General features: G+C 49.5%; 1 protein-coding gene across 2 annotated transcripts in view; it reads left to right on the top strand.

The window, feature by feature from the left end:
* Positions 1 to 27,352, top strand: part of SLC6A17 (solute carrier family 6 member 17) — a 52,833-nt gene that overhangs the window by 8,122 nt on the left and 17,359 nt on the right. For both annotated transcript variants that reach the window (XM_012468094.3, XM_012468095.2), the window contains exons 2-6: positions 8,586 to 8,958; positions 13,457 to 13,614; positions 15,783 to 15,909; positions 16,588 to 16,769; positions 18,814 to 18,924. In XM_012468094.3, the coding sequence (XP_012323517.2) occupies positions 8,673 to 8,958; positions 13,457 to 13,614; positions 15,783 to 15,909; positions 16,588 to 16,769; positions 18,814 to 18,924 (864 nt within the window). In that variant the 5' untranslated portion in view covers positions 8,586 to 8,672. The remainder of the gene's footprint in view (positions 1 to 8,585; positions 8,959 to 13,456; positions 13,615 to 15,782; positions 15,910 to 16,587; positions 16,770 to 18,813; positions 18,925 to 27,352) is intronic.

Below are 27,352 nucleotides of genomic sequence, written 5' to 3'. Positions count from 1 at the left end.
GTCTATAGCAGCTCACCCTCGTTGGGTGGAAACCTTCAATGGACCCTTTCTGGTAAGTTCAAGAAAGTGCCAGCATCGAAGGATCCTAGTTTCAATGAAATATAGGCAATTATCCCTCTGAACTTCCATGTCTTCATTCATAGAATGGGAATAATAGTGGTATCTACACGATATAATTACTGGCAGGATTAAGGAGCTAATATCCATGTGGGGCTCAGCATGGTGGTTGCCACAGAGATGGTACCAAGAATTATGGCCTATGTGCTGTGTTGTCATTGTTATTATTACTACACCCCATTCTGCCTTCAGAAGTTCCCTCAGTACCTGAATTCCAGTAGAGAGAGAATGCAGGGGTGGGTTAGAGACAGAATGCAGTCCTGGGGCTGCCCTTGTTTACGGCACACAGAGCATGCGTTCTCCCGCGTGAGATGGTAAGATGGAACCACAAGATCTGTTTGCACTGGCCACACACACATTTTTCAGTGCCAGTTCCTCCCGCTCTGGACCATCTGCCCCCTTTCCTGCTTCTCTTCTCTCTTGACTAAGAAAACAAGATATCGACTGAAGAGAACAGACTTGGCAAATGAAACAGGAAGGGGAGAAAGGGCTGCAGAAGATGCCGCTGGCTCCTCAGCTAGATTTCTTGTTTGGAGCAGTCCTACCAGTCCCACGGCATGCTGTGTGTCAGGACCATGCCCACCCTAAGATTATTTCCCGGAGGTGAGGAGGGATTCTGTCTACAAAGTAGGGAAGGCGCAGCACAAATGCTGACTCTTTTGAAAGTGGCAAAAAGTCACAAAGGGATGGCCAGGCTTCTTAGTGTATCCTGGCTTTCACACTGTCACTTGGGGCATCCTTGGGACATGATATGGTCTTGGAGTCACAATGTTGCATCAGAAAATGGGAGAAACTGGAAGCTGGGTAAACAGATTCTGGAAACTTTGAGGAATTCAAGAATGGATCAATTCATTTGTGCACTCACTCAATTCAATCGTATCATATTTATCAAGCTCACATTATCATAAGCTACCAGGATTTGGCCTTGCAGAAGCAAAGATGGTGTCAATTGAGGTATGAAATAGAAGACCAAAAGAAACTCAACAAATCTGTGACAGGGAGTGACAAAAAATCACCACTCTGTTCATTTGACTTTCAATAAGCGTTTCTTTCTCTTTCTCCTTCCATCCATGTGGTAGCCAGATGCAGCTGGTAGGTAAGCAGGCAAGCAACACTCCTTATTTTACAGATGAATGAGAAACAGAAACTGGCTTCCAAGTCTTGGGGTTCTCCCCATGTGTGCTGCAGGGCTGCACTGGACGAGAGTCCCCCTGGCTGGGACTCGCAGACTTCTGGTAGGTTCAAATGTCTCTCTAGTCACTGCTGTTAGTGTTTTACCCCTGCCTCTGTGCTTCAAAGGTGAGACAGTAGTACGATTTCAACATGAGAAGCAGGTTGTTCTCAGAGGGTTGGAAGGAAGGGACCCTAGAACACCTGTAAGTACCATGTTCTGCCCACAGAAATGTGTAGGATCATCTGTGTGTGCGAGGCCCTGGGGGGGTAGGGAGCAGTGAAGGGTGGGCACAAAGCTGAGTACACCTTCGATCCTGCCTCAGGGAGCTTGCTGTTTATTTAGAAAAGGGATCAGGCGTAACAACAAGCAAATAGTAAAATAATGTAAAAGAGTGTTACGAGGAGTGTGCTGAGAAGGGCAGAGCATTAATGCTAAATCAGAGACTTGCAGGAGGTGTCACAGAGGCAATGCAGGGGACCTAGAAGGCCTTAGGCATCAGGGGATGGGAAGTGGTTAATCTAGAGTGAGTGGTGAGTGGGCTGGGAGGAAGTGGAAGCCGAGGCCCAGGAGATGGAGGGGGTCCAAATACCTCGGAAAGGGCCTTGGGCTCCGTTCAGTAGGCAGTGGGAGTGGGGCAGCGTGGCATTTCCAGAAGATGCCACGGAAGGCAGTGTGTAGGATGCTGGTGGGGAAAGTGAGCTGGGAGCCTACTGCCGGCGTCTAGCCAGAGAGCAGGCTTGAACTAGAGCAGGGGGTGGGAAGTGGACAGAGCTGAGCACACCGACAGGACTTGTGACACCTGGGTTGGGGTGGAGGAGAGAGAGGTCAAGAAGGGTGCAGGGTCCCTGCCTGTGTCCTGGGCCAGAACATCCAGGGGCAGTAGCCTCCAAGTCAAGGCCAGGCCCTGTCAGGAGCAGTTTGCCCCAGATGACTGTCAGCGGTTTTAATAAAACAACTAAAAATAATTTGCGTCTCTGATAACAGTCCGACCTGTTTTGGGCTCAGTAAAAGCTCAGAGGCTCTAAGGTAATTAGAAGAACAGTTTGGGCCATAACTGCCTGTCCTGCAGAAACCAGGAAGCTGCCAAGCATTCTCGGACACGGGTTCCTACTCCCTACCAATTATACCTGAGCTGGATGTTGGCTTTGAGGTCCCGAGTGGGGACCACCCCCACTGCTCTCCTCTGCTTGGGGGCTCTTAAGGATGTGCTTGGTCACAGCACTCTTTCCAGAGCCACAAGACCCAAGGGTAGCAGGGTCAGGAGCATCGGGAGGGGCCGGGCAGGGTGGGCACTGTGGTGTCTTTGGTTGTTGTAGTTAGATGACTGCCTGCTTCACCAGAGCTGGTGGCTCCTCCACTCACCTCCCCTGGGGAGTCTAACTCGGAAGATAAATTATTCTTTGTCCCTTGAGTTACCTGGTACAACTTTCCCCAGCAAGAAACACCCCAGGCCCAGGAGGCGGGTGCTCAGGGAGCTGCCGTCATCATTCCAGAAGGGCCCCTCTTCCCTTCTCTCTGGCTGCTGTGGGGTGGAGGGCCCCGGGCTTTGACCTGCTGCCAGGGTGAGAGCAGCCATCCCCCACCACCTTAAGCTAATTGCCGGATGCTGTGCTTGAAAATTTTTCTTGGAGCCACCACCCCTGTGGCAGGAGATATTTTTACCTGTCTGCCTCCCAGTCACACCATTTTTTTCTCCTTTTAAGAAGATTCGCAGTTCACTTGCTCAGACCTGCTTCTCTCACAGGAGCTATTCTGAGCTGCAAGCCACCTCTGTTGCTAAGTGACAAGCTGGCACCGAGGCCTTGCTCAGCACTCGTGCCCCTCTGTGCTGTGCTTCCAGAGATGGAGGTTCTCCTTTCAGAGTCGATGCAGCTTCATCATCCGACCTGTTGCTGGTGAAACCCACTTCACAACCCACCCCAGCTACTACAGGGGGATAATTACATATGGCTGGGCTGGCTGTCGTCACATCCCCAACGTGCTCCAGTGGGCTCTCAGCTGATGGAGGGAGGCAGGGTAGACAGAAATTACCTTTCAAATCCATTATTAACAGGTGCTTGGGGCAGGTGGCTCCTTGCTCACACTCACATGCGGGAGGGGCCCTCGATGGGTATATGCTGGAGCTGAAAGGGGTCTTGGCCGCTATCCATGCCAACCCATTTTACACAGAGGAAAACTGAGATCCAGGGAAGTTAGGGCAATGGTACCAGTTTGCACAGTAGGTTGGTCAGGACCAGTACCTAGCTGGCCTGCTAATGCCTGGATCGTGACTGGTTCTATGAGATGTTTGGGTATGGGAAGAGAAGAATCACCCCCCTCAGGGTCCTTCTCTGATCCTGGTGCTTCTCCCAGACAAAGCTTTGGGGTCATTGGCTGGATACACTTTGGATTCCCAGGCCTGCTCTGAAAGCTGACCTTTCACCAGCACATGGCTTCAGGGAACTGGAGGTGGGGCAGGGAGGGTTGTTCCAAGTCACTGCTTCCACCTTCCCTTTAAAAACCTTTTGGCCAGGCGCAGTGGCTCATGCCTGTAATCCTAGCACTTTGGGAAGCCGAGGTGGGTGGATCACCTGAGATCAGAAGTTCAAGTCCAGCCTGGCCAACATGGTGAAACCCCGTCTCTACTAAAATACAAAAATTAGCCAGGCACTGATGGCTGGTATTTGTCATCCCAGCTACCTGGGGGGCTGAAACAGGAGAATCACTTGAACCCAGGAGATGGTGGTTGCAGTGAGCCAAGATCGCGCCACTGCACTCCAGCCTGGGTGGCTGAGCAAGACTCCATCTCAAAAAACAAAAGCAAAGAAACAAAAAAACAAAAAACACCTTTCAACCTGGAGAATGGAGGGAGACCTGGTTGCCGACAGCTGTGTGGCATGAGCCACTCCCTGTGTCACCCTGGGCCTCAGTGTCCCCACCTGTAACCCAGAGTGATGGCAACACTAACCCACTTCCCTGGGCTGGGGTATGAATTGAATGAGAGCTAAAGAAAAGGCACCATTCGTGGGTCCTTCTTGAGTGCCCGCATGATTCTAAGACCAGTACAACCTATCCTCCTCACAGTACGGTGAGGTGGGCACCGCTGGTGCCCTCCCTTGACACATGAGGAAACTGCAGCTCAGGGAGGCTAGAAAAGTTGCCCAGGCCAGGTGGCTGGCACACAGTGAGCTGGGGTTGGAACCCAGGTCGGCTTACTCCTGAGCAGGATCCCCTTCCCATATTGCACCAGTAGGGTCTGTAAAAAAATGGTTTTAAATGGGCTCAAGCTATTCCAAGCATGAGGTACATTTTAATTAATAACAATAATGCTGAACTTTTAATACAAGGCCTTGTTTTTATTAATAATAATGTTGCTGGTCTTTTGGATCCAAGCTGGGAGCTGTGGGACCTTTGTCTGGCGTCCTTTGACACTGGAGTGTGGCATAGGGTAGAACTTTCTAGGGGCTGCTCTAGATGGATGCCGGTTCTGGAGAAGAAAGTGGGCATTGCTGAGATGGTGCAGGTTGCTTCTCTCCACCCACCTCCACTCCCACGGTCAGCTCCCTTTGGCCTTTCTTGGGGAGAAATGGGATTTATGGGACCAAATATCAATATAGGAACTTATATATTTTTTAAAATGTATAAAAGTAAACAAAGCAAGGCTTCCAGGCAGTGGCTGCTACCATTTGGGTCCTTTCTGTGTGCCAAGGTCTGTGCCAGGCACTCTATGTGCGACTGCTCACTGGACCCTCACAGTAGCCCTCCCTGGAAGATGGGAACCGTCATTAAATGCAACCTTTTCACCTGTGAGGAGATGGACGCTCACAAAATTAAGGATAGTACCTTGTTTAAGGGCACACAGCTAGTGTGTGGCCAAGGCTTCGGGGCTGCCCACTTCGCTCAGAGTGCCAGGACCAGTCCTCATGGCACAGCACGGCTGCATTCCTCCCTCCCCAGCACCCCTCTCCCTGTCTCTGCCTCTCATTCTGTCATTCACACCTCTGTTCAAATGTCACCTCCTCAGAGGTGCCCTTCCTGACTGCCCCTGCAACCCCTGTATCCAGCATAAAAGAGCCACCTGCCAGCTTGCTCCACCCTTCTGGCGTGAGTCTCTTTACAGCATGTGTCACCCCTGGCCATGGTATTATACGTCTATTTCTTTAGTATCCGGCCCTTCCACAATGAAATGCAAAGTCCACAAGAGGAGATACTTTGCGGGTTTTGCTCCTTGCTGTATTCCTCGCACCTAGAACAGAGGCTGGCATGTAGGAGGCACTCAGGAAATGTATGTCAGGTGAGTGAGTGAGTGATGAATGAATGAATGAATGAACTGAGAACCCTCAACTCCAGGCCTGTCTGGCTTCACAGCCTATGCCTCACACTCCCACACCTAGTGGTCACCCTGTGTCCCCCGCCTCTGCTGAGTCTGACTGCCCCAGGCAAGGCTCTGGTCAGGGTGTCAGGAGAACCTTAGTAGCTTTGGACAATTCAGTTCCTCAATCTGGGCCTCAGTTTCCAGAGAGATAATGGGAACGTTGAGTCGGACAATTGCTAGGGTCCTTCAAGCTTTAATTTCTGAGTCTGACCCTGCTGTCACCTGAGCATATTCACTGGGCACAAAGGGTTCCAGTCATGAATGCAGCCCAGCCAGTGCCTCAGCCTGCAGGTGTGTTCAAGCCCTTTGCATCCTACAGACCTAATGGCACAGGGGTCCTTGGGCCCCCATCCCTCAGGATGCGCATGGCATCAGTGACATCTTGGGAAGAAGGAGGAAGCTCATATTAGCTGATGCCCTGTGGTTGCCAGATGTTGCTGTAGGTATCCTTCTGCTTTACCAGAATGTCCTTGAGTCCTCCTTGTTTAAAATGATGCTTTTTTCCTCCTAGCCCTTTCTCATCTTGGTGACCGAAGCTGCCACTCACTAGGCTATTTATGGAGAAACGTGTGCTCCGATTGGTCAGCAGCAAGATAAATTCTGCAGACTTGCAGGAAACCCCCTTGGTTTTCTCTAGTTGTGGCGTGATGATCAGTAAATCATACCTAATGCACTGCAGATTGCTCTGATGAAACCCTGCTGCAGGCAGAGTGGCCGGAAATAGGCTCTGAGCCAAAGAACCCTAGTGATGGCAGGCTCCAGAGGGACCCTCACCCTTCTTCCTAGCTCTCATCTTTAGTAACAGCTCTGGATATAAGCAGCAGGGGATGGTGGGGGGGCTGCTTTCACAAGCAGCCATTTCTCTGTTTGTGTGCCCTGTAGACGGGGACCTGCTGAGTGAGGAGAGGCGCTCATCCTGGCAGCCCAGGCAAGGACACGGGCCTCTCCATTGTGTAACTCTTAGGGCCGCACTTCACTTGTGTAGCACATGCAACACAGCAGCCATGGGGGAGGCTGAGGGCTGCAAGTTCCACAGAGGCAAGTGTCACCCATGGGGCACCCTACAGGACACAATGGGATGTCCAACTGACCCACTGGGAAGTGAGTCCCAACAGATAGCTTCTTTTTTTTTTTTGAGACAGAATCTTACTCTGTCACACAGGCTGGAGTGCAGTGGCACAATCGCAGCCTACTGCAACCTCCGCCTCCCATGTTCAAGTGATTCTCCCACCTCAGCTTCCTGAGTAGCTGGGATTACAGGCACTCGCCACCACGCCCAGCTGTTTTTTGTATTTTTAGTAGAAATGGAGTTTCACCATGTTGGCCAGACTGGTCTCGAACTCCTGACCTCAGATGATCCACCCACCTCGGCCTCCTAAAGTGCTGGGATTACAGGTGTGAGCCACTGCACCCGGCCATAGAGCTTCTTATAGGGAATTCCGTGGTCTTCTAACCAGGCTGGCCCTGTCATAGTTACTCCAAAGCCTAACCCTGACTGTTCTTGAGGTGTGAGGGGGCAGTCACTAAAGACTCACTGTCCCCTTGGAAAGGGAGGGCAGCTGGTGTCACCTGCTAATGTGGTCCAAGACCTGGCCTGGGGAGGGCTAGCCAAACCCATAAACCTCCCAGCTTCATTACATGTATAACAGGGTCTGGCTGGCCAGGTCTCCTTGAAGGTCAGGGCTTTGCTGGGGTCAGCCAGGAGGTCTGGGTCAAGGCTGGCAGGAAGGGCGGGCCTGGCCCTTGTGCTGCACAGACTTGAGCTACCTCGCCTGTGCCATTCAGGTGGCATATACCTACGAGGAGAACAAACAAGGAGCCCGGCTTCCAGAGACACCTCTTTCCTTTAATAAAGTAATTACAGAGCTGGGTAAGTTACATCCCTAGAAAGATGCAGGGCAACCGCAGGCTAGGGTGTGTGTGTTTAATTTTAAATCCTCCAACCTTCCCTTAATGAGGGGGTGCCTTGAAATGTAACGGAATGGTGGAATTCTTCAAAGGATTCATTTTCTTGGTGCTTTATTTCTTTAAGGGAAAGCATGAAAGACAAATGAGGACTGGCAGGAGCAGGGGAGGGTTTTGCCTCCCCCGCCCGTGTTGTGCAGACATTATCTGCTGTAAAACTGTCGCTGAAGGATGGAGAACCAGCTCTTGGCTGCAGAAGTCCTCAGATAATGTCAATGCTGAGCAATGGCCTGAGATATGTTGGCACTGAGCAAACGGCTCTTGGCTTCTGGTGCCAGAATCTTTAGCTGAGCCTGGTCAGCCACTCCGGCCAGGGGACTGGAGATGCCATAGGTGCTGGTGTCCAGGGGCTCCATGGTGATGGCTCAAGGGTCTTCTTCTTTTTCTTTCTTTTTTTTTTTTTTTTTTGCAAATGTTAATGTCCCTTTGAATCACCTGGGATCCTGTAAAAAGGCAGAGATTGATTTAGGAGGTCTGGTGTGAGTCTGAGATGCTGCATTTCTAACCAGTTCCTGGTATAATCCCTGTGTTTTGAATAAAAAGGCCCCAGGGAAGGCAGGCACTGGCTTCCATGGCTCCCTCCAGGCGGTTTTGGCTAAGCAGAACACCTGGAAGGGGAAGGCCGTACGGAGCTCCAGAGGGCCTTGAGCACTCCAGACTCTGCAGTATGGAAGAGAGAGATGTCTTCGCGGATAGCTCTGTACTTGGGTTTGGTGTATGGCTTTGCCTATTTTGCCCCTTTAGGTTTACTTTCCAAATGATGCTCTTTGGGTAAAACCTATGGAGAAACCGAGTCTGTAGGCCTTGAGCTCCTCACTGGGCAGCCCCTGATGAGGATGGAGGCCAAGCTCAATATTTGAGGCCCTTGACCTGCCTCGGGGTGTGATGGGGAGTTGATTTGGGTTGCTTCTATGCTGGGCTTCTCACCTCCCTGGTGTGGTCAGATAATCCTTTCCTGCTCACCTGGTTTCCTAGGTCCCTGGATGAGAAGGAGCTGACAGCAGCTGAATTCCATCTTCTCTGTGTGCTGGGGAGCAGGGCTACACGGCCCAGGTGGCATCAATGCCGAAGAACAGCAAAGTGACCCAGCGTGAGCACAGCAGTGAGCATGTCACTGAGTCTGTGGCCGACCTGCTGGCCCTTGAGGAGCCTGTGGACTATAAGCAGAGCGTACTGAATGTGGCTGGCGAGGCAGGCGGCAAGCAAAAGGCAGCGGAGGAGGAGCTGGACGCAGAGGACCGGCCGGCCTGGAACAGCAAGCTGCAGTACATCCTGGCCCAGATTGGCTTCTCCGTGGGCCTCGGCAACATCTGGAGGTTCCCTTACCTGTGCCAGAAGAATGGAGGAGGTGAGAGACAGCTCTGTGTGCATCAGGGGTCCCCTGCAAATGGGCCGAGCTGAGGGGTGAAAAAGAACACCCCTTTGCTGAGGCAGAACTGGAGCCTTTGTAGGTTGGAGCTCAGGATTCCAGAGTAAGATGCCCCAGGAATAGCCATAATGATGGTTAGTAGCTGCCAAGAGACTACAGGACATGATAGGAAAGTGGGCTCTGGTCTCAGACTGCCTGGGTTCAGATTCCAGCCAATCAACTTTGGGACCTACTACAAGTTGCTTAACCTCGCCGTGCCTCATCTACAAAATGAGAATAATAATAGCTCCTGCCTCACAGTATAGTTGGAGGATTACATGAGCTTTACGTGCAGAGTGGGCAACACACTACCTGACACAGTAAGGAGCACCTGCTGGCCATTATTACTAAATGCTTATAAAGTGCTAGGCTCTGTTCTAAGGGCTTAGTGGATATTAGGGCTAAGTGCCTGAAACTGCTGATATTTGAGCATCTTAGAACAACCAAAGTGCCAATGTCATGTGATTCAACCATCGAATCCTCCCAACAGTCTTATCTGAAGAAGGAGTTGTTATCATCCTTGTTTTAGAGACTGCAATACTGAGGCACAAATTCGTTAGATAACTTGTTAGAGGTTGTGTGTGATCAAGGTTACAGCTAGTGATAAAGTCAGGATTCAAACCTGAAGCAGGCTAGCCCAGAGCCTGAGCACTACTGCCTCTGGGTAAGAGGGGCCTTCACGCTGCTCCCTAGGCTTGAATCTCTCGTGAGGATCTTGCCCCGGTATCAAACCACTACCACCACTTCCAGCCCCCAGAATTGTCCATAGGCAGCTTTCTCTGAAACCAGGGATCAACTAACTAAAAATAAACAAAGAAACCCCAATAGGCTGGAAACAAAGATATTTGCAAGTCCAGACCTGGTCCTGAGAAAGTCAACTATTGAGAGCTCTTGTGCTCCTGAGTCCCTGTGCCTGGGATGGTGTGCTCCAGCCTGCTGGGTGGCCCCGGCTTGGCAGGCATTTTACCCCAGCGCCTTCCTTCCTTGCTTGTAGAACTCTTGCCATGTAGCCTCTTCTAAAGACGCAGTCCCCTCCTCTCCAAGATACATCTTCCCCTGGTTCAGAAGGCCACGTTTCGCTGGGAGGCTTCTCCTCCCTTCCGGTTTCTGTTGAAGGGCAGGGAGTGAGAATGCCGACTTGAACTCTTATGATTGCATTAGGCCAAAGGCTTCCATCTTTCTCCCATAGCATGTTATATTAGCTGCATGGTCTCCTTGCTTGAAAGACTTTTGACTTTTTAGTAAGTAACTGTCAATCAGAGCTTATGGTCTTCGTGGCATGATAACTGAGTTTATGTTAGACCAGCCCAAAGTAAAGATATAAAAGTGTGTGGTTTCCTTATGCCCTGTGAGATGTTGAGAAGAGCTCCAAGGCACCTAAAATGACTTCAGAGGACATGTGGCATTGGAGGACTTATCTGGGAACCTCTAACCTTGTTCTTTCCGGCTTAGATGATCAGTTCTGCCTGGGCACTAGGTGATGAATTACAGAGTCCCTGTCTCTACCACACACAAGCACTCACACCGAGGGCGGTGTTCTTTCTGACTGTTCACAATGACGCCAATCACCATGGCACCAGACATAAAGAACCACCCTAAAAGAAAACCATTGTCAACTCTCAGAATTCTGAGCTTTCCATTCCACATTCCTGCCTTCCTTTCTCTGTCTTCTCTGATTTCTGCAATCCCTTTTTATATCTACTTTTAACTGTCCCGTATTTTTACAGATTTTTTTTTTGAGACAGAGTCTATAGCAAGTCATCTTAAGTATTTTTTAGGAGGAGGCAGATTATCACACGAGGGAGACAACCGTTTGGTCCTAGAGTTGAGTCTCTGTGCTTTTGAGCTGTAGCTAATCTAATCAGACTTTGCACAGTTCTGGACGGAAACTCTGGAACACCCTCCTTAGCTCCACAAAATGTCGGCATCTTTCTAGCTTGCTTTTTCTTCTGTTTATTTTTATGAGAAAAAGACAAATGTTCAACCAGTGCTTACTATGGGTAAGCCATTCATTCAATCTTCACAACAGCCCTGGTGATAGGTGTTGGGTTGAAGCTTATACAATGGCCATTTTTGTAAGTCAAAATGGTCAAATATCAGCAATTTCATACGTAATATTTTCATCCTCTTTACACAGATGAGAAAACAGCAGCACAGAGAGATCAAATAATTTTCCCAAAGTCACACAGCTAGTATGTCATTAAAGCCCAGGAGGTCTGACTTCAGGATCTGACTCTTAACTGCCTATGCTATCTATGCCTCTACAGGCCGAGGCCAAGAGTGTCTTTTAAATCCCAGGAATAATCTCAGGATTTGCCAGAAGTGAGGCTCAGAATACTGACCGAGGCATAGATGATTAGAGACCCAGAGGGCCTCAGAGGTCCTGGATCCTGGTCCTGTCCTGATAAATCTTCTAACATCCTAAATAGTGAGTGTTCCCTGCTATTCAGATGAACAACCTGAGGCTCTCGAATGCTGTTGAAACATAAAAGGAAATCCAGTTGTGTCCCCAAGTTGTATTTTCTAAGGCGGAAGAGAGTGCTGTTGTATTTCCAAGTGATGCAGCAAAGGTTGATATGAAAAAGTACCTCTGATCAGCCACAAATTCTGCCTACCTTGACCGCGGCCCCCTGAGCACCCTGGTTAGTTTAGGCCTTGGCACGATAGAGAGGCCTGCAGTCAACTCAGGGCCTGGCGGCCTGCCTGAGGCAGACAGAGCCTGGGTGGTGGTGGGGGCCAGTAGCTTGTCTTTGCACCCCCACCCGTCACTCTTTGGCAGCATTACCTGGAGGCTTTCCCTGATTCTTTGGGGAAAAAAAGAGGCATCCATAGAAGGTGCCAACCCACTTTGCAGACACCCTGAAGCCCACCTCCCTGCACAGCCTGCCCCACCTAGAACACTGGGGTGAAATACAGCATCAGTGAAGCTGTGTCCCTTTGCCTTCCTGCAGCAGATCACTTCACTCCTCTTCCACCTCCTAACACCCAAGACCAAGAGACCGAGTTAAAGACAGATGCAGGGGTCTAAGCATGTGGCCTTTTGGGCCCTCTCTCCGTCGAGCACCATGATGGGGCTACTTGTTAGTGACGAGTTGAATGTAGGTGCGCACGTGTGCATCTACTGAGTTAGATGCTGTCGTACAGGGCTTGGTGTGTTGCCTTTCTGATTAGCTCCATTGGACCCTGGCCCCTTCCTCAGCATGTATGTGCTTTGTTGGCCTGTGTGACTAGTCTGTGGTGTGTGTGTGTGTACACATGAGTGCTCACATTGCTCACGTGACTCTGCCTGCCTCCCTGATAGATCGTGAACTGTCCCAGGATGGTGTCTGCACCTTCTGTTACTCTGCTATCCCCTCGCTGCCTGTGCCTGGCACAGAGTGGACCTGCAGTAAATAGCTGATTGTTGCCAAGTGCCAGAATTTGTGCCTAGGAGATGTCTGATTGCCAGTGTTCATTGGCAGATTGGGCATATGTTGGTGAACATGTGGGATGCTATGTTATGGGGGCAGAGCAGTGTAGCTGGGTGTCTTCTGGAGACTCTGTACTTACAAGGCTTAGTCAGAGTGCTGGGTGACCATCGGGGCCCTGGTGACTGGGGCTGGCCTGACAGTGTTTGACAGACAGGCAGGGCCGCGCTAACAAGACTAGGTTGTTGGCACGGCTCTCAGCGGGGTGCACTCGTCTGTGTCCAGACATGGTTTTAATTCTCCTGCTAAATGCCCTGTCACTGGGAATTGAGATTGTTTCTGCAGTGTGGCCCAGGACAGCGAGATTAATTTATCATCCGGAATCTTTAGCGAGACCCGTTCTATCCTTTATGATCCTCCTGGCCACGCTTTCCTGAACTGCTAATTTCTCTGCCATTCCTCTCAATTAGCTGTAGATTAATGCAAAGCTGGTCAGATCCCCCCTCCCTGGAGATCTTCCAGGCTCTGCTTCCCTGGAGTTGCCCAGTCTGCTGCGTCAGCATCTGGTTCAGACTCCAGGAAGGCTGCATCCGGTGTCTGTGGCTCTGGGGGCGAGCGAGCCCCCATGCCATCTGGGGCTGCTTCTCTGTGGGCGGAGGGGGTGTGAACAGTTGTCCACGGAGCACCTCATGAGGTGAGTGTGTCTGCTGCATGTGACTTGACATGTGGATTCTGGAGAGGCAGTGCAATGTCTGTCTGTCTCTGAACCTAGCCTTGTGAGTTGACATACATACAGTTTTTCGCTTAGTGTTTTGGGTCAGGGGAGTCAAGGAGGAGAAGGAGGGTCTGGGTGTGCTGCTGTGTGATAGGCCACACGTATGGCCAGATCATTCATGGAGGAGCACCGGGACTGGTACCAATTTGCAGATGACCAGAGAGGCGTCTGAGACTGGAAGACACGGCTACTGCCCCTTCCCTCGCTCTGCTGCTGTGCTCCAGAGCCCCCTGCCATCCCTCCGCTCTCCCCACAGGTGCCTACCTGGTGCCCTACCTGGTGCTGCTGATCATCATCGGGATCCCGCTCTTCTTCCTGGAGCTGGCTGTGGGCCAGAGGATACGCCGCGGCAGCATTGGTGTCTGGCACTATGTGTGTCCCCGCCTGGGAGGCATCGGCTTCTCCAGCTGCATAGTGAGTTAGGGCAGACGCTGAGCGGGAGGCAGGGGGCTGCTCCTGGGCATTGGCGAGGAGGTCACCGAGTTTCCAGGCCAGAGTCCTACGTCAGGACGAGGGCAGGGAAGGGGATCCTCAACATGGGAATTACTTGCAGCCGGGGTTTCAGGACTCAGTCACTGTGTTTCCTAAACTGAAAGTCGACCACATTACCTGAAACAGCATGAAGATTTGCCATTGGTGCTAAGGAGGAAAAGCTGGGACATATTCACAAGGGGCCACCTGGGACAGCTCAGCCAGAGTTCTCTGGGGACATATGGACTAGTCCAGATGCCCTTCTCTGCTTGCTGGTCCCTCAGCTCCCCATGAGGGAGGTCCCTCCTCTTTCCTCGGTCAAAGACTATTTTATTGATTTATTTACTTATTTTTAGAGACGGGATTTCACCACATTGGTCAGGAGGGTCTTGAACTTCTGACCTTAGATGATTCACCCGCCTCAGCCTCCCAGAGTGTTGGGATTACAGATGTGAGCCACTGCACCCAGCCAGTCAAAGACTATTTTAATGGGGCAAGGAGGGGCTCAAGAAAAGGCAGGCCTGGGGCTCAGGGTCTCCTTGCCATTTTGCTGTGCCAAAGAGCAGAGTTGCAGGACTCACACAGGAAACTTAGTGTCAACCCAAGGAGGGTGAGGCTTTGGAACAGCGAGAGACAGGGAGACCCCACTGGCCCCGGATGGAGAACTCTGTGAGGGCTCCAGCCTCATCCACAAGTTACAGATGAAACCCTGCTCAGAGCTCTAAGTTAGAAAATTGAGCATCCCTTAAGGGAAAAGCCTACAGGGGCCCATGCTCACTGCTCACACGTGGGATAAAGACTGGCATGAACTTCTGGAAGGGACTAAGGATTCCACCAGCTGGCAGTAGGGCCAGCCCAAACCTGCCTCACTGAGAGACTGGGAGAGGGCCGTCACATCCTCCCTGCTCTCATGCCAGCCATCAGCTTTACACTGGCCAATGCCGTGTATTCTGCTGGGACCGGCTGTGTGCTGAGACACAGGAGCATGTGTGTGGTCTCCCACTTGGACTGAAAGGACCCAAGTAAAGGAAGTGGGTGTCTCACTCTGTGCTCCCAGTACGTTCTGCTGTATGAGCAGCTGCTCCTGCACACAGGTGAGACTGATGAAGCAAGTGGCCCTCAGCTCTCACACTGACACCGCCTGTCTCACTGATGCAAGAGAGAGCCAGGCCTCTGGAAGGGGCCTCTCTGTGTCCAGAGTGGATGCAGCAAATACCTGCCCATAGAAACATTGCTTGAACCTTCAGGCCGAGTCCATGTTCTCCTATTTTAAATAAAATTCTACCAATGTTACTGTGTTTCCTGGAAATGAGCAGTGCCATCTTTCTAGAGGCAGGATGCTAACATGCCCGAGAGAGAGCAGAATCCACAAGAAACACCCATAAAGTCTCTAAAAGCACAGCAGTCTGGCTCTGTTTACCATAGGGGCCAAAGCCGTGTGTACCTTCACAGCCCTAGAGGGCATCTCTGTCATTTTTTTTTTTTTTTTTTTTTGAGACGGAGTTTCGCTCTTGTTACCCAGGCTGGAGTGCAATGGCATGATCTCGGCTCACCGCAACCTCCGTCTCCTGGGTTCAAGCAATTCTCCTGCCTCAGCCTCCCGAGTAGCTGGGACTACAGGTGTGCATCACCATGCCCAGCTAATTTTTGTATTTTTAGTAGAGACGGGGTTTCACCATGTTGACCAGGATGGTCTCGATCTCTTGACCTCGTGATCCACCAGTCTCAGCCTCCCAAAGTGCTGGAATTACAGGCATGAGCCACCACGCCCGGCCCATTACAATCTTGAGTCATCAGGAAGGGAGGAGGAGAAAGTACTTCACGTATCTTAGAAGAATTTCAAAGTGGAAAGGATTAAAATTTTAAGAGTTTGTTGCTTAAAAGAGAGAACTTTAACATCTGAAAAATTCCTTTGTGGATTCCCTGAATACCAGATGAATGGAGGGCGAGGGGAGCTCCTCCACGGCCCACAGCCCATCCCTCCTGTGCCTCCCTGGAGGCTGTGCTGCTGTGTTCTTTGGCACTGTCCACGTGCTGGGCCTTGGGTCAAGTGTAGGGGCAGGGCGGATTTGCCTGCAGCCTCGGTGACCCCGCGGTGGGCTTGTCCCCAGGTCTGTCTCTTTGTGGGGCTGTATTATAACGTGATCATTGGGTGGAGCATCTTCTACTTCTTCAAGTCCTTCCAGTACCCTCTGCCCTGGAGCGAATGTCCTGTCGTCAGGAACGGGAGCATGGCAGGCAAGTATGGGGCCCAGATGGGGATGCCAGCTAGCTCTGACCCGGGAAGGGGTCTCACAGGCTTAGTGCACACATTTGAAATTTCAGACTTGTTGTGTCACCTTGGATAAGTCACTTAACATCTCTGATCCTCATTTCCCCTTCCCCAGGGAAATGGTCTCTTTTCCAGCCTATTTCTTATGGAGATTGAGTAAAATAATGAGTGTAGGTAAAACTCTGGAAATTGTGACTTTAGTTGTTATTACCCACCCTGTTATTCCACTTCACAGATGAGGAAACTGAGGCCCAGAAGCAACTTTCCCATGTTCACACCACTCCTCTAACCAATGATCTGGGATGAGAATCCAGGTCTCTAGCCCCCAGCTCAGGACCTTTCCCAAGGAACTTTAGGCCAATTCAGCCTCACCTTTCCTACCTCCCATGGAGAGACATGGGCAGGAGGAGGCAAGGGTGGGAATCAGCCAGGCCAGTGTGTCCTGAAGCCTCCCAGACCCCACTGGGAACCTAGGATTCCTTGGGGTCTGCCAGATCCTAGCTAACCCAGAATGAGCACGGCCCCTCCCAGCTGCCCACCCTCAGCTGCTCCCTTGTCCACTGCTGCCCTGATTGGGGTCCAGCAGAGGAAGTGACCCCATAGGCCCCACCACTGAGGCCCTGTGACCTTTGCTGCTATTTCAGTGGTGGAGGCAGAGTGTGAAAAGAGCTCAGCTACTACCTACTTCTGGTACCGAGAGGCCTTGGACATCTCTGACTCCATCTCGGAGAGTGGGGGCCTCAACTGGAAGATGACCCTGTGCCTCCTCGTGGCCTGGAGCATCGTGGGCATGGCTGTTGTTAAGGGCATCCAGTCCTCGGGGAAGGTGAGTGCTGGGGGGCACCTAGGACCCAAATGGGGAGCAGCAGAAAGGCTTAGAGGGCACAGGGCTGAGAATTCCAGGCTGCCTCCTGCAGGGTCTTCCAGGTGGGCTTGGGCTCCGATGGCTCTGGATGATGACACAGGCTCCCGGAGGAGGGCATGGGAGTATCACTGCTGTAGTATTGTTCATCATAGACAGCCCACCTGGAATGGAATAGCTGGGAAGTCATTGCCCTGAACCCCAGCTGCTTCCATGCTCAGATAACTCAGGCCTGCTCTGCAAACATTAGTGAGGAGGAAAACTAGAAGTACGGACCCAGGGACATCTGTCTAGATTCTAGACCATCAGGTTCCCAAGAGCCAGAGCCCCAGAAGAGCCTGCTTTGGGCAGGTTTTGGTGAAAACCAGCAACTTGCCATGGCTACAGCTAAAGGGCCCTTTGAGCAGGTAGATGCTATGAGTGAAGGGGGCAGCTCCATAGATGTCTCCGAGGGGCAGAACAGCCAATTCCCACACCTCTTCCTAGCATTTCAGATGCCCTTTAAATAAGGGCTCTTTCAGCAGGCGCGGTGGCTCACACCTGTAATCCCAGCACTTTGGGAGGCTGAGGAGTGTGGATGACAAGGTCAAGAGATCGAGACCATCCTGGCCAACATGGTGAAACCCGTCTCTACTAAAAATACAAAAATTAGCTGGGTGTGGTGTCTGTCTCTACTAAAATTACAAAAATTAGCTGGGCGTGCACCTGTAGTCCCAGCTACTTGGGAGGCTGAGGCAGGGGGATTGCTTGAACCTGGGAGGCAGAGGTTGCAGTTAACCAAGATCATGCCACTGCACTCCAGCCTGGTGACAGAGCGAGACTCCATCTCAAGAAAAAAAATCAATAAATAAGGACCCTTTCTTACTTGTCACCTATCAGTATTCATGTGCTGCCAGGGATGGAAAGGCTTAGATTAGAGATCCTGTATCCCAGTCTACTCATTTTACAGATGAGGAAAATGAGGCCCAGAGAGTGAAAAGCACCTTAGCTAACATCATGCAGCCAGTCAGTCTCAGAGCTGCAACTAGAACCCTGGCTGTTTGAGGCTTCAGGTTCTTTACCAGAATTGATGAGCAAGGAAGCTAAGCTCTAAAAAGGTAGAATGCAGGGTCTTCTAGGTGGGAAGAGAGAATTTAAAGCCACTGACCTCTTCCTTTCCAGAGGCCGAAATAGTAGCTGATGCTTCTTGGCACTTCTCAGGTACTGCCACCTGTATGAAGGCGTTTGGTCCACAGCGTCATGAGTTAGGGATGATTACACCCATTTTAGAGATGAGGAGGTGGAGGTACATGGAGGTTAAATGAAATGCCTGAGGTCACATGTTAATACATGGTAGAGCCAGGCTCAGAACTCAGGCAGTCTAACGGCAGATGTGTATTCTCATGGCCTTTACACCACCCTGTCTGCACAGCCCTCTTCATTTGTTTCAGTGCAGCAAACATTGTGAGCATCTTTTTCACGTGAGGCTGTGTGCCAGGCATGCAGGGATATAGAAATGTGCAAGAAATGCTGTGCTAGAGACGAGCACACGGTTCATCCTCACAGGTGCTGGGGACTTCTTCAGATGTCTTCTGCTTGGGGACCATGTCTGTAACCTCCTGGAAGTCTTCCGTCAAGGGAGCTCTAAGGACGGGAGATTCTTAGGAGGTCCACTGGGGGAATGAGACATGGGAGAATGAGGAGGGGGGACCACAGGACTCCCTTACCCCTTTGGCAGCCCTGTGGGGTGAGGAGGCTGTTAGCTCAGCCCTATCAGCTCTGGAAAGGAGAAAACCAACCCCAGGCCCAGCCATGCAGACTCCAGCTTGTCCTGTTCCTGCCACTGCCTTGGCTCCATGCCAGATGTGTGGCGGGTCTGGCCCTGTGCCCAGGGGTTCCAGAGCTCTGCTTTCTGCTGCCCTGGAAAGCAGAAAGAGAGGCAGCTCATGCACCCCAAATGTGAGCAGGGATGGGGGTGCCAGCTGCAGGAAGGGCTCTGCCTGATGGTGGGTCCCTGTCTTCTCTGCAGGTGATGTATTTCAGCTCCCTCTTCCCCTACGTGGTGCTGGCCTGCTTCCTGGTCCGGGGGCTGTTGCTGCGAGGGGCAGTTGATGGCATCCTACACATGTTCACTCCCAAGGTAAGGGTTTGAGGCTCCCACAGGCCAGGGAACAGCGACAGGTCTACCTGGCCTGGTCAGCTTCATGCAATTTAATGCACTCTAAACACCTGCTGTGTGTTGTTGGGTATTGTGCCAGGCCCTGAAGAGATGCACAGGGAAGCGGGCATGGGCCCTGCCCTCGAGGTTCCCAGGAGAGGCATGTCACATCAATTTGGGTGAAACTGGAAAAAGCTTCAGCAAGGAGGTAACATTTGAAAGAGCCTTAGGGAGAAGGTAGGATTGCAGTGAGTAGCCATAGGACATAATCAAAGGGAACTGCATGAGCAAAGGTGTGGGAAAACACTGGGCGTGCTTGAAGCAACAGTGGGAAGTCAGGTTTGGCTGGGGCATGAGAGCAGGGATCTTCATTCATTCATATTCATTCATTCATTCATGGGGGCTTTCATTGCATGGCAGTAGGAACCAAGAAGATGCCTGAGAGAAAAAAGCTCCCCCTGGGAATCTCCCCTTGTACCCAAATCAGAGGAAAGAAGTTACTATTTTATCAAAGATAATAGACTACATGAATGGTGATTTTAACCTTACCAAAGTCATTCATACTTCCTCCTAATTCTCTGAATAGCCCAGGGAGCAAGATGAGTAGGATCACCGTTCACATTTCACAGAGGGTGCAGCAGAGGCATGGGCATCCTGAAGATGTATACCCAGTTTCCCTAAAGATGGTCTGTTTCCACTCATGGCCTTGCCTCTCAATGACGCTTCAGACCACTGGGCACAACTGGCATGCCTCAGTCCATGGAGGAATAAAAGATGCAGATTGGCACTCCCTTCAAGTTGCCCCAAGTCATGTACATTAGAAACCCCAGCTGGTCAGGCTGAGAGTCTACCTCTAAATGCAAGCTGATCAGTAGCAACCAGCAGGGGCCTGGTGAGACTGTAGCCCATGGGCACAGGGTCAGAGCTCAGCCAGGCCAGCTTGAAGACCTCAGTGTTCATTGGTGTCACCTTGCACATGTATGTACACACACACACACCCCCCTTTACACAAACAGTTCATGCAGGATGATACAGGAAGAAGAACCCAGATCTGATAGGGTTGGAAATCCCCTAGACTCCTGATGTTTGGTGGGTAGCACTAGCTACAGCATATACTACTCCATAGTCATAAGACAGTGCCTAAATGGTCCCTCATTGTTCTTGGTTATAACATCTGAGGTTTACACATGACCAAGTTCAAAGGTCCACTTTATGAAGCACTTAAATCTCCTGAGGCATGAACGTGAATCCTGTGCCGTGTAGCTCACCATAGGGTTGTTGTAAACACGTGATATCTGACAAAGAAAAAATAAAACCCTGGTTTCTCTGGGGGAAAATAGCCATGAAAAGAAAGCCAACTGCTTTTAAGGAATTCCAGCTGTATCTCTAGAACTATGATCAGTCTAAAATGTTCTAAATGTACTAAACTTTAGTAGGAAATTAGTTGCTTTGGCGTTGTTCCTAAGTGAGGAACTTCACAAAGGCCTCCAGATGGGCCCCTCGATGGTGTTAAGAGCCCCCTATATGTAACTCTAGGAGCAAGAGGAACAGATTCACAGGAGCAGCTACTGGTCTCAACACGCAAAATACTTCTCCCCACTGGGTTTGGACACACTTTAAATGATGTCTTTAATGATGAAATATCTCATGCACTTAAACACATATCTAATAATATAATAAAAATTCTTAAGAAATAAAGTATTACAGATGCCACTGAAGTGCCAGTGTAGCTCTCCCTGGTCCCATTCCCTTCCCTTCCCAAAGAGAGCGACTGTCTTACTCCATTCCTGCTGCTACAACAAAAATACCTTAGACTAGATAATTTATAAACAATTGAAATTTATTGCTCACAGTTCTGGAGGCTAGGAAGTCCAAGATCAAGGCACCAAGCTTCAGTGTCTGGTGAGGACTCTCTGCTTCAAAGATGGCACTTTCTCACTGCGTCCTCACATGGCAGAAGTTCAAGGAAGCTCAGTTGAGCCTCTTTTATAGGGGCGGTAATCCCGTCAGGGCGCCACTGTCATGACCTAATTACTTCCCAAAGACCCCCACCTCTTAATACTATCACACTGAATATTAGGTTCTATCATGGGAATTTTGAAGGGACACCAACATTCAGATCGTAGCAATCACTACCCTGAATTTGGGATTTGTCTTGCTCATACAGTCTTTGAAATTTGTTATGCATATATGTGTATCCGTAAACAATGTTTAGTATTTCTGCATACTTTTAACCTTTACACAAGTGGCATTATATTATATGTATTCTGCAACTTGCTTTTATTTTTGCTTAACATGATTTTCTAAGATTTACTGATTGTGGTATGTCACTCTAGTGCATCAATTTTCATGGATGGATAGTATTTCACTGTAGGACTAAACTGAAGTTTATTCATTCTCTAGTTAATGATCATTTGTTTCCAGTTTTCACCATTGGTAATAATGCTGCAATAAACACCACACAGGCCTTTGTGCATACATGTTTTTCAGGGTATATATGTTTAGGAGTGGAATTGCTGTCTCAGAGGGTATGCATATCTTCAGTCTTATTAGAGGTTGACTAAATTGCACTCCCAAATGGTTGTATCTGCTAACACTCCCACAAGATGCACATGAAAATCCCAGTTGTTCCACATTTGTCAGACTTCAATTTTTGCCAATTAGATGGATGCAAAACGGTTTATGCACACTTTGAGCAGTAGGGGGTGTTTCTTTCTAAAACAGTTTCCTGGATGTTCGGGAAACCATGTGAATCTACTTTGGCATTTGCAGAGGCCAGGGTCTTCATGAGACTTTAAAAAATCAAATCCAGGAGCCAGGTGAAGTGGTGTGTGCCTGTAATTTCAGCTACTTGGAGGCTGAGGTGGGAGGATCCCTTGAGTCTAAGAGTTAGATACCAGCCTGGGTAACAGTAGTGAAACCCCATCTCCAAAAAATAATTAATTAATTAAAAATAAACATAAAAATAAAGTGATTCTCCTGAAGCTATACAGCGGCAAAAAGCAGAGGCAAACCTGAACCCAGGTCCATGGACTCCACATCCATGCTCTCCAGCTGATAAACTGGCTTCATAAAAATTGGTGGCTGCGTATGCACCTATGCAACAACCTTGCATGTTTTTCACATGTACCCCAAAACCTAAAATGCAATTAAAAAAATTAAAAAAAAAATTGGTGGCTGAAGGCAAGGTGGCAGGAGTGGAGGGTTAAATAGAAATGTCCCCTGGTCTACAATTTCATCTAAAATCATTCCTTCTTATATTCCTGGGAATGGCTAAAAACAAACCCATATTTTGGGGGATGGGCAGGAAAGGTTTTTTAGGAACAAAAACCCCATCACACTACTGCTACTCTGCCTTTGCCCATCCCATACCCCACGGTTGAGCTAAGCTGGCTGAGAAGGAAGCTCTATGGGGCTCCATCCAAGCCCCCTCAGGGAGTCAGGCAAGTGAGGCCAATGGTGATAGCTGGGATGAGGTTCCTATTTACAAATCCCTCCAAATCATCTGCAGAAAGAGTGGGCTGACTCTCAGAAACAATTGCCTGACAGTCTGTAGGTGGCAAACTACTGTTGCAGAGCCATGACTGTTTCAGCACAAGACTGGGGAGCTATGAGGGGTCCTAGGAGCCATTTCAATGAGTTCTTGCCATAGAATGGTGCTGTAAAGTACCAGGTCACTGTCCTAGCTGTCTATGCTGTGCACTGCTCCATTCGTAACATCCCCAGGGGTCATGCTGTTTGGTACCCCTGGCAGAGTCCAAAAGTTTTTGGCCAGGGCATCTCCAAACCCCTGTGGGAGAAGCATAGGCACTCCATAGATTATGCTAAATGACCTGGAAGGTCTTCCCTTCCACAGAGCCTTCTAACATCAGAAATAATTCAGACTATAAGAGCTGGCCTTTGCAATTCATGTCTTCAAGCAGTTACCGGGTATAATGAATGCAATGTGGCCAGGCTGCCATGATGCTCCATTCGCATCGTTGACGGGTCAGTAACTCACATTGACGGCTAATGAACTTCTCGAATTCCTTGGGCAGCTTTTCTCCTGATTACTTTCTCTCCATGTAGTTAAAAACCCAGGTCAGCATGGGCTACCATGCAATTAATCATGTGATTTGTTCAATGTAAAGTGGTAGATTTTGGTAGAATTTTTAACTACCAAAACATTCAGGGAATGTTTATAAAAGTTACAACTGTTCATGTCCTTCAGCCCAGCAATTTAACTTCTACATGTTTGTCCTACAGATGTCCTCATGCATAAGCAAAATGATCATTGTACAGTGTTGATCATTACAGCATTTGTTTAGTGGAAAAACATTGAAAACAGCCCAAATAACCATCATTCACTTATTCATTCAACAAAGGTTTATTGAATGCCCATTACATGCCAGGCACTGTTCTGAGTCCCGGGATCCAGCAGTGAATAAAAAAGACAGACTTCCCAGTCCTCATGGAGCTTACGTTCTGGTGGAGGGAGACAGATATTGATAGATAATATAAGATTAAAAAATTGTCATTAACTGTTGATGCCAAGGGGAAAAATAAAGCAGAGAAAGAAGATTAAGGGCATTTGGGGAGAAGAGTTGCAATTATGGACATTATGGTCAAGGAATGCCTCGCTGAGAAGTGACATATGAGTGAAGACCTGAAGGAGATCAGGGAATAGGCTCTGTGGATATTTGGAAGTAATACATTCCATTCTGAACAGAGGGAACAATGAGTGAAAAGGGCTTGGCTTGAGACTGGCTGTGGCTGGCATATTCAAGGAGGCCAGTGTGGCTTGAACAGGAGGGGAAAGAGGTAGGACATATGGTGGGTGGTAATGTACACCCGCATCATGAGGGTCCTGGAGGTGAAGGTAAGAAGTTTGACATTTACTCTGGTGAAAAGGGAACCACTGAGAGTTCTGAGCAGAGAAGCAGCATGATCTGACTTCTGTCTTAGGACGATCACTCTAAGCCTCTTAAATGGCTTCTGTAGAAAATCTAAGGGAGTAAGGACAGGACAGGGAGGCCTGCTAGGAGGTCCTCCAGGTAAGAAAGGACTGGGGTTTGAGCCCAGGTGATGGCAATGTGAGTGATGAGTGTTGGTTCGATGGAAGATACGTTTCGGAAGCAGAGTCAACAGGATTTGCTGTTGAATTGGTTGTGAGGTGTAAGAGGAAGAGAGGAATCAAGGATGACTGTGGCCCTTTACGTGAGCAGTTGGAAGGATGGAGTTGACATTTATGGAGATGAGAAAGACAGTGGAGGGAGCAGATTTGGTGGGGAACATCAAGAGTACTTTTTTGGACATGACAGGCTTAAGATATCAAATAGATCTCCACATGGAGATGCTGAGGAGGCAGTTGGATGTATGGATCTAGAGATCAGGTGTGGAAGTCTACATTTGGGAGTCTGGGATAACAGAGAGAATTTAAAGCCATGGATTTGTTCACAATCACCTAGAGAATGAACAAAGACAGAGAAGAGAGCTGAGCACTGGGGTCCTGGTGTTTAGAGGTTGAGGGAGGGATGGGTGGGCTGAGGGTGTGTGAAGAATAGGAGCAGAGAGAGAGACAGGCAGGCTGACAGACAGACAGACATTCTAGAGGCAGAATGAAGAAAATGTTTTAAGAAAGAGGGAATGATCAGCCATATCCAAAGCTGCTGAGAGGTCAGGTGATGAGGTCTGAGAAATGACCGAGGCACTTGGCAACAAAGGAGTCACTGGTGACCTCAACAGAGCTACTTTGGTGGAGTGCTGAGGACAAAGCTAACAATGGGTTGAAGGGAAAATGGGAGGTGAGGAATTGGAGACAAGAAATAGATGCCAGTTATTCTCAGGAGTTTTGCTGTAGAGGAGCAGAGAAACAAGAAATGGGATGGTAACTGGAGAGGGCCATGGGGTCGAGGGTGTTATTTCACCATTTATATGATACAAATAATCCATCATACACCACTGGTGGGCATGTGAATGGTATAATGGCTTTGGAAAACAGTCTGGTGGTTCCTCAAAAGGTTGAACAGAGTTAGCATATGATGCAGCAGTTCCAGCACTAGGCACATATCCAAGAGAACTAAAAGCATATTCACACAAAAACTTGTACACAAATGTTCATAGCAGCATGTGCATTACAGCCAGAAAGTAGAAACAACCCAATGTCCATCAACTGATGAATACATTTTTAAAAGATGGTGTATCCATACAATGGGATATCGTCCAGCCATAAAAAGGACTGAGGCAGTGATACACACTGCAATGCAGCTCCTGAAAACCTTAAGCTAAGTGAAAGAAGCCAAACACAAAAGACCTCACACGGTATGATTCCAATGATATGAAATGTCCAGAATAGGTGAATCCATAGAGACAGAACGTGGATTAGCAGTTAGGACTGGATTGTGGGAGGTTGGGGGAGTCATGGGGACTGACTCTATGTGTATGGGTTTTCTCTTTGGGGTGATAAAGAGATTTTAAAGTTGAGTGTGATAATAGTTACACAACATATTAAAACAACTGAATTGTTCACTTAAAATTTTTGAAAAAGAGGAGGAAGTTTACGTTGTAGGAGAGGAGAAATAAGCAGGAGGGAGAGACTGCAGTACTCAGCTGCGGGAGTTGGTCTCAGCTAGGACCACACACAGGCCCCACAGTAGCTGGAGGGAAAGGCCGGCCCATGGCATGGATGCTGGCAGGTGAGATGCTGTGGGGAAGAGCTCTCTTGATTGTGACATTTTTCTCAGCGAAGTAGGAGACAAGGTGATCATCTGAGAGCAGGAATGGAGGAGGAGGACTTGGAGGGCTGAGGAGCAGTGAGTGTAGAGTAATTGTGTAAGAGATGGGGGGAATGTGTGGGCAGCAGCAGCAAGAAGGGCCCCTGGAGGCTAGGGGTCAGGGGTGAGCAGTGGACTCGCCAGCGTGGAGATCGCTAACACTTCCGCAACTCCAAGATTGACAGTTTTTCACATTTGAACGTCTCTGAAAGCAGACTGTTTCCAACAATCAGTGAGGTACTTACACAGCCTGTGTGTTACAATGAATGGTGTTTATTCTGTGCCAGGCACTGTTGTGTGCTCCTTGCATGTATTAACCCATTTAAACCTTCTAACAACCCGGGAGAGGTTGGTACTCTCATTATCACCACTGAGTAGATGAGAAAACTGAAGCGCAGAGAGAGTGGGTAACTGTAGCGAGGAGGCTGAGTGGGCAAGAGCAGAAGGGGCAGTGTGCCAGGAGCTCTGGGACTCTGTGGGTTCCCAACTCAGCGCATCAAGGAAGTGCCGAGTCTGGGAGCAAGGGCAATGGCCCCAGGAGTGTGGAGAGCTCCATGACAACTCTGGTGTGGACAGTAGGGAAAAGAGGAAGACACTCACACATACTCACATGCGTGTATGTATATGTGTATGTAACGTCTATGTGTGTATACTGCTGGTATATGCATAAAATATCACAGGAGGGGACACGGGAAACTGACATCATGGGTACATCTGGAGAGGAAGAACCAGGTGTTCAGGATATAGGGATGAGAAAAAGGAGACAGAGGGAGCAGGGGTGTGCATCAACTCCTAGAGAAGAGAAGTGGGACCTCTGCAAGTTCTAAAGGCCTAAGGGTGGCGGTTAGGGGTGGAGTTTCTTGACTCCCACAGTTAGAGAGAGGGCTTCTCAGCAGGATGATGAAGGTGGCCCAGCCTTATTACCAGAGTGTGGGCTCTGGAGCCAGATAATCTGGTTCAGACTGTAGCTCATCACTCAGTAGTTGTTGGGCAAGTTCCTTTGCCCTCAGGGCCTCAGTTTCCACAACGGCAAGATGGGTGGACAGTGGTAGCTCCCCAATGGGGTTGTCGGGAAAGTGCTTGGGACAGCTCCTGGCAAGTGGAGAGCATGTGGTAAATGTTAGCTATTATTATCCTCGTTCCTTGTGAAGGTGACACTTTTCTTGGGCAGCAGGAGCCCGGTGCTCCAGTGCCATCTGGTGCCTCGTGGCCCCGGCTGGCTCCACACCAGCAGGTGCACAGCAGTGCTGACAAGCAAGGGTGTGTGCTCCCGTCACACATGCGCGCAGGCTAGGGCGCAGCAGCTACTTGTGGATTCAAAAGTATCATCATTCCCCTGAGTCTAATGCCTTGATACACTTTGTCTCCCTATTCGAGGAAGTAGTTCAGCCATTGTGCTGAAGAAGTGGCAGGAAGCTGTTGCTCTGTTTTAGAGCAGACACACCGAGGAGGAGGTGTGCCTTGTTTTCTGAGGGAAAGGCCCATTGCCTATCTTCCTCTTGCAGTCACATCCTGATGCCTGGAAGGGGGATGGGGCTTTCTGAGTCTGGCCAGAACTTCATCCTCTGTTGTCACTTGTTAGAATCATGCACCATCACCCTGGGAGTCCTGGAAAGAGCCTCTTTAAATGCAAAGAACAATAGGCATTCTGTACTGAA

This window comes from Aotus nancymaae, unplaced genomic scaffold (genome assembly GCF_030222135.1).
Source record: "Aotus nancymaae isolate 86718 unplaced genomic scaffold, 86718_ANA_hifiasm-v0.15.2.pri h1tg000007l, whole genome shotgun sequence".
NCBI classification, from domain to species: domain Eukaryota; kingdom Metazoa; phylum Chordata; class Mammalia; order Primates; family Aotidae; genus Aotus; species Aotus nancymaae.
This window is presented reverse-complemented; position numbering and strand designations above follow the sequence as displayed.